This window comes from Corvus brachyrhynchos, unplaced genomic scaffold (genome assembly GCF_000691975.1).
Source record: "Corvus brachyrhynchos isolate BGI_N302 unplaced genomic scaffold, ASM69197v1 scaffold220, whole genome shotgun sequence".
Taxonomy (NCBI): domain Eukaryota; kingdom Metazoa; phylum Chordata; class Aves; order Passeriformes; family Corvidae; genus Corvus; species Corvus brachyrhynchos.
The window spans coordinates 6772484-6782572 of record NW_008236209.1 but is presented as its reverse complement, the minus strand read 5'-3'; the positions used below and the strand labels follow the sequence as shown (position 1 = coordinate 6782572).

Genomic DNA, 10089 nt, shown 5'->3' with positions numbered 1-10089 from the left:
GCTAGGCTGAGGCTGGCTTTTGTCTTTCAGGGCTTGCAGTTCTAAGCGCAGTTTGTAGAAAAGGGAGCAGGTCCCTCTGTCCAATGCCTAAATAAATATCTAGCTCCAGGTAATGGGTCTCTAAACATTACTAGCAATTTCAAGATGGAGCTTTTCAGGACAGATGTCAGGATGAGGAGGGTATAGCAAAAAGTGGAGGAAAGAATAAGGAGATACTAGAGAAAGAGTAGTGCTGAAACTGCAAAAAGTAGTACTGTCTGCTTGTAGAAGGGACTGTATCTTCAGCTTCTGGTCAGAATACACTTGCTCTACTCACTAGAGCAGCTGTTAATACACAGCTTTCTGGTGAGTAGAGCTAATTGAAAAATTACAAGCCCCCATGATTGCTATAGCCTGTGGTTGTGCATTATCCTTTAACAAAATGCAGGCCAGGATTGGTCTTGAGTCCACAAGCTTGACTGAAGGGGGTGTGAAAAAAACTGCTCTTGAGCTGGGAGGTTATGGTGAAGGCTGTTTATACCCCACATGCAGCAGTATTGCACTCCCATCCATCTTTGAAGCATCCTTGACTGGATGCTTGAAGGAGAAGCATGTGCAAGTGAAGGTCTTGGCTGGGGCACTGTAACTTCTTAGTGGCCTTCACCCAGCCAGGCAGCAGCTGCATTGTCAGAAGTGGCTGCTGTCCAGAAGCCCTGTTGTGAATTCACTGTGCTTTCTTGTTGCAGTGTCAGCCCATCTCTGATTGCATTTCTGCCCTCCTGCTTCCAGTGGTGAGAATATGGTTCTTGCTCCTTTTGGTCATTCTCAGAAGGTTGCTGGACATCTAGGGAAGATTAGAATGAGGCAAACAGTTTTGTTTGAGAGATGTAGAAACTGAGGCATGTTTACAGTCTTCTCCCCAAGCCCCCAGCCTCAGAGGCAGTATCTGCGACTCGAGCTCACTTGCGTGAACACTTTGCCCCGGGTCTGTGCTCAGTGCATCTCTTTTGAGGCAGCAGAAGCAGTCTGGGCTTGTGGGCTTCCAAAAAGTCAAACCAGTACAAGTTGTTCTGTTTGCTTTTATTAGCAACTTGGTCTGAAACAGGACAGGTGGTCGATGGGTTTTTAAAGTGACAGTGGGAAAGGGGAATTTTAGTTTTTTTCAGTGCTTTAGTTCTGTGTCAGCAAGCAGCCCATATCTGCTTCTCTGCAGGAGTATTTGTGAGGCAGTGGGCTTGGTAGGAGGGGAGGGGTAAGCTGTTCTTGCTTTTCCAATTAATGAAGGCTGCCTTCTGGAAATCTTCATTATTCCCAGGTCTGTGTGCCTGCTGTTCTGACTACAGTCCCTGAGACTTCCCCCATGGGAACAGCATGAGCTTGTCTCTGTCTACACCTAATACCATGGGCAGTAACTGAGCCAGGGCAGGTCTGTTTGCTGGCAAGAAACTCTAACAGTGGTCAGAAGAGCTGGGTTTGGTATATCAAAAATCCAAGTATGCTTCTCACTGTGGAGGGCTGCAAAGGTGTTGTGTAACTTTTGGTTGTATTAGGACAGTGCTTACTGTGTTTACTTCTTTGTGCAGAAATTGGGGCTGAGGTGGAGTTAATGGCAGCTCATAGGTGTTTGGATATTTGCATGAGAGTCCCTAGACTAGGGGGTGGGAGGGCCAAACTCTGGTGTGTAGTACAGAAGATATTGGACAATGTATTTCAAGCTAGAAACCCACTTCCTTACCAGCATGTGCCAACACGTGACTGGATGTGCAGGCATAGCCACTGCACTGATAGTGTGGCCTGCTGGCAAGAAACCGGGGAGGTGGGGGGCAATGTGCCTGTGTGCACTGCTGGGAACTTGGTTTCTGCCAAACCATTTTTGAAACAGAGCTAAGGGTTCTCTTCAGCTGTGTCTGGCCTGCTCATAAAATATATGCTGACCTGTGAAGCAACATTTTGAGGTTTCTTTTTCAAAGCAGTGGTATTTTTGCTTAGCTGGTTATTTGGTTTGGGCTTTTAGTTGGTTTGTTTGGTTTTTTGTGGGAGGGGTGGTTATTTGCAAAGCTTTCTATTTTTGTGGCCTTGGCTAAATGAACAATGATTTGCTCTGGAAAGGAGATCTTGCTTCTACCCTTTCTCAGTATTTCAAAGACCTTAAAACAGACTATCCAAAATCTGTAAGGGCCTGATTCTCTCCTGCCCCAGCAGAATTGTTTTGCTTTCACCAGGGAGCAGTTGTCCCCTTTGCTGCACCTCGTCTCCCTGACTTCCCTCTTTGCATTGGCCTCTCTTCCATCAGGTGACATTGACCTGTCACTTGCTGTGCTCTGAGTTCCTGGCAAGGAGAGAAGTCAGTGCCAGACAAACACACAAATGTCCTTGCTGTGGAAACTGCTGTGCATATATCTAATGTATCTCTCTCAACTCAAGGTTTTCTGGAAAGATAAGATGCTTTGTGGTTTTATGTGCTGTGGCCCTTCTCCTTGTGTCTCTCACAGCAAGCTTTGCTTTCTTTCTGTGGAAATGACTGAGAGAGAACTGGGCTGCCTGCTGCATCTCTGTAGTGCCTGAAAAGCAAAGGTGGAACTGGTCAGAGTCTCTTAGCTGCAGAGGCTGCACAGAGTGGTTTTATGTTTGGGGGTGAGATGGAGCTCAAAAATTTGACTTTGCAGTCTGAGGCGTTTGGGGCAGCTTGTAGGAGAGAGCAAACCACCTGGAAAAGTTGACCTGAGAGTGAGGGGCCACAGAGTAGGGACACTAGCCAGAGCTGTGTTCAGCTAAAACAGACTGCTGGCCTCACTGACAGCTCTCCTCTGTGATACAAGCAAGGATGGGGAGGGAAGCCTTTGAAGCATATTCTGCAAATGATTTGAAATGAGGAATTTTTACATAAACTGGTTTTGAGGAGTAGGATTGCAGAGAAGTCCCAGTGATCCTGGGCATGGCTGGGCCATCTGATGTGCACCCATGCCTGCTACATGGCATCCCTGCTTTGGCATTTTGCCAGTGCCCTGCTGCTCTCAGGGACACCCATGGTCACCTCTCAGTGAATTGGGGATAGCACTCAATTTGGATTAAAATCCTAGAGATAGTCAGTGTTCAGCCCACCCCCCCCCTGTGCCCAAAGCTGTTGGCCTGAATGAAACCTAAGGGGCAAATCCTACATCAGAAAAAAAAACCCCAACCCAAACATTTGTAGGACAAGCAGGGACTGGCATGAGGGTTCTGTGAGGCTGTGATTGCTGGTAGTCAAGTTTATCGCATATTGAGCTGGGAAGTGTCACCCATGTTCAGCAAAAGGAGCAAGACTTTGGTCAGTGATGCCCTGCAAATAGGACTCTGCACTACTTCAGCTCATGTCCCTCCATAGTCAAGCCCTGTATGTTCCTCCTATGTGTGTCACCTTGTGGGAGCAGTACTGTCCACTCAGGAAACAGGGGAGGCAGAAAGAAGTGATTCTGTGTGCTGCTCTACCATATGCAAAGTGAACACAGGGAAGCAGACAGGTGATTTTAGAAATATGTTTTCCTCTGAAGAGATTTTTTTTTTGGTTTTTTAATCCTTTATGTATTGCCCATGAATTTTTCTCCACTGGAGCTGCCTGAGGGGTGTGTTTGAATGCTTGGACACTTGCCTTTGAACTGAAGAATACATTTTCCTCCCGGCTTATGGAAAATACTTGCATTCCTTGATGTCTTTGATGCTTTTTTCAGAAAGCTTAAGCACCCCTTTCCAACCCTTCCAACCTGAAAGCTTTGGCTGGAAAATTTTCATTTTGGAGCAAAAAGCCAAAATGTTCTGGTTATCTTCAGAACTATGAATCCACTGTCTGTGTGTGTCTGTTGAGGCAGACATTTTCTTATGCTGTAGTTTTTCCCCTGTACAGATTGATTAGAGAGTCCAGTATCAACTTTTTTTTTGCTTATACTAGCTACTAATATGGTACTGCATTAAAAAAACTTGATTAAAACAGGCGTCCTACCAAATGGTGAGCTATTAATTTGGTGGAAGGAGCCATTCAGGCTCTTGAGGTGGGAGCTGTTCCCTAACTCCACAGAAACCAAGAACTGAAACTGTCTTTGCTGTTGTATTTTTGCCCCTCGGGTTCATATTGATTTACTCTGTAGAGGAGGGTAGACTAAACCAGTGACCGTGTTTCTGGGAATAAATTAAGAGTTTTCTTCTGCAAGGCTTCAAAACTTACTAGCATCGATTATCACTTAGCATGAAATGAATGATACTTTCCTGCACCTTTATGGTACTTTTCAGCAGGGAGTTTAGTAAATGAGCTAAGTGTGGCTGCTTCTTACCACCATCATGTGAAGTAAGTGAATATTCACATTTTAGAGGCGGGAGCCTGCTCTATTGGGTAAGGCAATGATATGGTTGGATGGCATATTGTCAGGAACAGAATTCTTGTGTCCTGCTTTCACCCTATTGTGTAGGAACTGGTGTGCCCCTCTCTCCTCAAGGCAGCGGTCATCAGCACTCCTGCCTGTCTGTTCTTCCAGCCTTCAACTTGCAACTCCTTGTATGATTAGACATTACAATGAATATTTTTTCTGAAATTGGATTTAGTTCTGGCTCCTAAGGGAAGTCTGTAAGAACAAAGTGAGCATTGCTTGGAAACTGGCATGTGGAGGTGATGCTTCTTCGCATGTTACTGTGCTTCAACCAGTTCAACCCTGATTGGCTGGACTGCAGCAAGACCCAGGCACAATCCCTTTGTCCATCTTTCCTTCCTGCTTCCCCTCCCTCCTCCCTCCCTCCGCCCCCAGGGAGGCTGTCCTACTCTTTTCTTTTTTTTTTTCTTTCCTTCCCCTTCCATCCTCCCCAGCTGTACTTTTAAGTCCCTAATCAAGCTGTCCTTGCACCAAAGGACAGCTCAGGAGACACGGAGTGGGGCCCACAGCAGTAGGATGGCTCACAGCATCTTGGGGCTCATGCGGCCCTTGTGGAGTGGACTGAACGTGAGCAAAATTCGCCTCATTTACCTCTGTGGTGTCACTGAGCAGCACCACAGCCCAGCAAAGTGGTGGTCAGAAAGAGGCTTCAGCTCCACGAATGGGTTCCAGGATGCCCCTGGGGAATCAAGGTGAGTCACATGCTACCTTGCTGCATCCGAAGGGACGGGCATGCGCCTCTGCCTTGCCCCGTCACAGGGAGAGGAAAGATGCCAGTGTAGCCATGGCGTGGGAGGAATGTGGTGCCAGGACCCAGCCTGAGAGGTGCTGCTTCCTGTCCCTGGAGCTGTGGGGACCTCTCAGAGGTGCTAGTCCCTGCCTCCAGACCTGTGGGGGCCACAGCTAGTGGCTGGGAACCAGCTTGCGAAGGTGACAAAGAGGCCCAAGTGTCCTTTGGCCCATTTCCACTGCAGGAACTACTGCAGGCTCCCTGCCAGCCTTTCCTCTCTCTACTTTAGGGATAGTTCAGGAAAAGATAGTAAAATAAATGCAATTTGTAGATCTCCTAGACTGGTATGATCTGGGCCAGACTGTAATCTGCTAGGCATTGAGAGAGAGATCCAACCAACATCACATAAAATACAATAAACCATTTTGCCATCTGATCTTAGAGAAAAGTCATAGTGATAATCCTGCTTGGTGGGATTTATGAAGACTCATTATCAATGGGATTTCTTCCTAATTGGTTTGTTGCTTGTGAAGTTATCTCTGGCCGTACTTGTAGGCATCTTGCTGGTTTGTATGGCCTTGGAAAGTATCTTTTAGGGAAAACATTGACAGGGGGAAGAACTACTTTCTTGAAACCTCCTTCACTATTTTCGTGTATCACGAAAGGTTTGAGATTTTATTTTTTAAAAGGGAATAATCAGTTGGTATACACTGAATTTGCAGTGTTGAGTTTATCACATCCTGGTAAGATCTTTCCAAAGCTTTAACCATGTATCCTGTGACAGTAATGCCATTGTAAAATAGTTCAGCCTAAATGAAGCAAAATTTAGTCCAACCAATTTTGGTGGGTTTTTTTAAATCCTGGTTCAAAATTACTTAAAAAAACGTGAAAGGAATTTTTTCATCATTTTGAAAACACCAACAAAAGAATTCAAAAGTAAATAAAATAAAAAGCTGAAGACTTTGTTTCCAGCTTTGGGTACCCACAAGCAGGTGTCTTTCAGAAGAGACTTAAGCCTGGGACTGATTTGAGGGATATAAAGACAAAGAGACCAGTATGCAAGTCAGTCTGTTACTGGACTGAACAGTGAAAACAGGGAGTCATCAGACTGAGTTTATGCACCCAACAGAGGCACCAATACTGGCAACACAGCCAAATACCTTAAATATTCCCTTCAGCCAGCAAAGAGGGGAAGCTCCTTGAAGGTGCTCTCTGCATTGTGGTCACAAGTGCTTGGCATCATCCCTGCTCTTGAGAAGAGTGAACTCTGCACCCAGGCTTATCCAGAGTCATGCAGGGTGTCTCACGATAGCATCTGTCCTTCCTTTTACCTAACTGGATACTCTGTGTGCTGTCCCTGGCTGCAACTTGGCTGCCTTGGGGCCCATGTAACTGGCAGCAACAGCCAAAGCAAGGTTGGAACTCAGAGGAACTGTAGGGAACTAGATTTGTGGGAGGTTGGTGCAGAGATTCTCCTGCAACTATGTTGGCTGAAGCTCTGTGTGCCTCGAGGATAACAGGAATTAAGTTTTCTGTCGATAAATATGCAGATGTCTTTGGGGATTTTTTGATCCAGCAGTCTCTGCAGACAGTCAGCTCTCATTATTTGAGAGCTATATGACAGTCTCAGAATATACTGTCTTGGTGAGAAATTCTGAACACTGCTGTCAGGGTAGCAGCCTTCTCCAGACTGGTGTGAGAGCCTGGTCAGGAGGAGATGAAATGGATGCTGTTTCCCTCTCATTTGTAGGTTCCCTTTCTGCAAGTTATCATTAAGAGAAGCTGATGGCCATGTTCCTAACTCTTGGCCAGATTAAATGTTGCAGGCTGTCAAAGTAACTAGTAATTTTTCCTGAACATGGATCACATCAACTCAGAGGATGTTACTCATCCCTGTAGCTCTGTAAGCTGGGGCTGAGCATGTCTTGCCACAAGAAGGCTCCCTGTGATGGAGGTAAGGAAAGGAGTGGGCACTTCATGGAAGAAAAAGCAGCAGAAAAGGAATAATCATCAAGTAATCCCTGTGGGAAGGGAAGGGGAAACAAAACATGAATGACAACAGCCCTTCTAGCAGGATTAGCATCTGATCCTGAGCACTTTGCTTGTTACTGCATCACTCTACCCAGGATTAACATCCCAGGCCTGGGACTTGAAAATGCTCTGCCTGCCTACATGTGCTCCCTCTGCCAGCCAGCCCAAGCAGAGGCAGCACGTGCAGAGCACCAGCACTTGTTTGTGCACAGATAGACATTTATTCTGAGGGCTGTTTGATGAAGTGGGAAATATTTTGGGGCAACTGAGATTTGTCTGCCACTGAGAATTGATAATTTGAATTTTTTCTGATGTGCATGGTGTAATCCTTTGAGAAAGTGTTTGCGTGCACATTTCCTCTACATACCATGTCTCTAGCACTCAGCCAAAAGACTTCAATCGTGGATGTGCAGAAAAGGGTGGACTCCTCTGATTTTTGCAAATTTGTCTTGCAGCTCTGAGGATCAGGTGACCGTGCATTTTATAAATCGGGATGGAGAGCGACTTACGACCACAGCCAAAGAAGGGGAGAGTTTGCTGGAAGTGGTAGTCAATCAAAACTTGGCCATTGATGGGTTTGGTAGGTGTTCCAGAAGGATATGTACATGTGCTGTTAGGACCAATGGGTTTTTAGGAATAGTGCAACAGTACATATGCCACTGTGTTTTGCCAAGACCATAAACAAGCTTCTCTTCCCCACCGGCTGTTTGCTGGGTGGCTCACCATGCTGAGATGGCAGTGTAACCTCACACAGTCAGCACTGGCATTCCAGCAGCCTCTGTCAATGCATTTGGCTGGATAGAGCTGATGTAAAAATTTTAAAATTGACTGTAATTCTCCCAGAGAAGAGGCAGGCTGGAAACATCTGTTGTGTTTCCTAGCATCTCTTTTGATGTGCTGCAGATCTGTTAAAGGGCGTTTCCTCACACTGTTCCTAAAGATGGTCTCTCTCGCCCCCTTATTTTTCCTGATTTGCTGTCATTCCCTTGTTTCTCCACCAGGTGCGTGTGAAGGGACATTAGCCTGCTCTACCTGTCACCTCATCTTCGACAGGGACACCTTCCAAAAGCTTGATGCCATCTCAGATGAAGAGCTAGACATGCTGGACTTGGCATACGGGCTCACTGACACGTAAGCCTCCCTGCTGATGGCAGTAGATCCTCAAGCCTCTGAGGCAGATTCTCACTATGTGGCACCTATTTCCAAGGGAATGGAGCTTGTTCTGTGTTATAGTTGTGCCTTGAGAGCTGCCTTCCTTTGAGGCACAGGAGATGTTTAACAGGAGCTTTAGTGAATACCCATCCTGGACCAGACATCCCAGTGTGGGTGGGGAACTTCTCCCTTTACTTTGGGAACAGAGGAGCCTCACTTCATGTTTTCTTCTCAGATCGCGCCTTGGCTGCCAGGTGTGCATTAAGAAGTCGATGGATGGTCTGACAGTGCGGGTCCCCATGGATGTGTCGGACATGAGGAGGCAGCTGGAGGTTGGAAAGCAAAGCAAACAGTAACTGGAAACGGTTGCTGCACAGCTTACACCCACAGTTAGCGTGGCAGGGTATTCAGCTTTTGGTTGACACTATTGCTTTTTGTGGCTGGCTTGCAGTAGACCAATAGAGGTCTGATTCAGTATAAAAGGCGTGTTTGGCAAATCTCTTATTTAAACAAGGCACAATGCTTAATAGGGTCTTTGGTATGTATTTTAAGTGCCTAAATGCTCTGCTAAATGCGACTGGATTAAAGTGTGTGGCTTTATATTTCCCTGGGTGGGTGTCAGTAAACATCTCTGCTGTATGTGACTCTCTTTCTCCTTTGAAATTTAAGAATTCTGCTATTCTGAGTAACTGCTGAGAATTTTGCAAGGCTTGGCTCTTTAAAAATGGAGCAGACTTTTCCCAATTTGGGAAGCTTAAGAAGAGATTGCTGTTTGCAAGTCAGTGTACTGATGGGCTTGATGATGTAGGTGACTTGAGTTTGGTCAGCAAGAGCATACTGAGGACATTTGTGTGCTGACAGTTCCTGTAAGCAGGAACCACTTCAATGAACTTGAGATGTTATGGGTTCCTGAATTGTTCTGTGCCAGGAGCAGCCACTATCTCCAAAGGTTAAATTTTCTTACTGCTGTACTATCACACATGTCAAATAAAATTGTAATAATGAGGCTTTTAGACCTACAAGATGCACTATTGTGGTACCATGAGCCTGGCTGGAATAGAATGAGTTGGCCGGAAATCTGGTTGGCCGCATTAAGCGCAGCACTGCCAGCTGATCAAAGGAGGTGATTGTCCTGCTGTACTCAGCACTGGTGGGGCCTCACCTGGAATACTGCATGTAGTTTTGGGCACTGAATATAAAAAAGACATTTTTTTGTTAGAGTTTGTTTGTCCAGAGCAGGACCATGAGGACGATGAAAGGTCTGGAGGGGAAGTCTTACAAGGAGCACTGAGGTCACTTGGTTTGTTGAGCCTGGAGGAGGCTGAGGTCAGACCTCATTGTGCTCCTCAACATCTTCACGAGGGGAAGTGGAGGGGCAGGTACCAATCTCTTCACTCTCATGACCAGTGATGGGACTCAAGGAAACGGCATAAAGCTGAGTCAGGGGAGGTTTAAGTTAGATGTCAGGAAACGGTTCTTCACCCAGAGGGTGGTTGGGCACTGGAACAGGCTCCCTAGGGCAGTGGTCACAGCACCCACCCTGACTGAGTTCAAAAATGGTTTGGACAATACTCCCGGGCACATTATGGCATTTTTGGTATGTCCTGCAGAGGGCCAGGAGTTGGACTCGATGATCCTGATGAGTCCCTTCCAATTCAGCGTATTCTATGACTCTACGATTCTGTGATTGACGAAATCTCGGAGTAACCTCGGGGCCTGGGCCGCGGGGCTGCTGTGCGGCGCTGCGGCGCCAGGGGGCACTGGCGGGGCGGGGGCGGCTGCGAGGAGGAGGAGGAGGAG

The 10089-nt window shown here is 46.5% G+C and overlaps 1 protein-coding gene across 1 annotated transcript; it reads left to right on the top strand.

Annotated features, from left to right (window-relative positions):
* The first annotated feature begins 4783 nt into the window (after positions 1-4783).
* On the top strand, positions 4784-9311 carry LOC103622745 (adrenodoxin). Its single transcript, XM_008641739.2, has 4 exons — positions 4784-5068; positions 7593-7717; positions 8139-8268; positions 8525-9311. Exons 1-4 carry the CDS (start codon positions 4893-4895, stop codon positions 8643-8645), a joined length of 552 nt encoding a protein of 183 aa, XP_008639961.1. The 5' UTR covers positions 4784-4892; the 3' UTR covers positions 8646-9311.
* Positions 9312-10089: the final 778 nt, after the last annotated feature.

What these genes read in the sequence shown, in the direction of transcription:
- LOC103622745 (XM_008641739.2), top strand. Translation starts at nt 4,893, where the DNA reads ATGGCTCACAGCATCTTGGGGCTCATGCGGCCCTTGTGGAGTGGACTG. An exon ending in GATGCCCCTGGGGAATCAAG is followed by an intron (nt 5,069 to 7,592) that starts GTGAGTCACATG and finishes TTTGTCTTGCAG; the next exon opens with CTCTGAGGATCAGGTGACCG. An exon ending in CTTGGCCATTGATGGGTTTG is followed by an intron (nt 7,718 to 8,138) that starts GTAGGTGTTCCA and finishes TTTCTCCACCAG; the next exon opens with GTGCGTGTGAAGGGACATTA.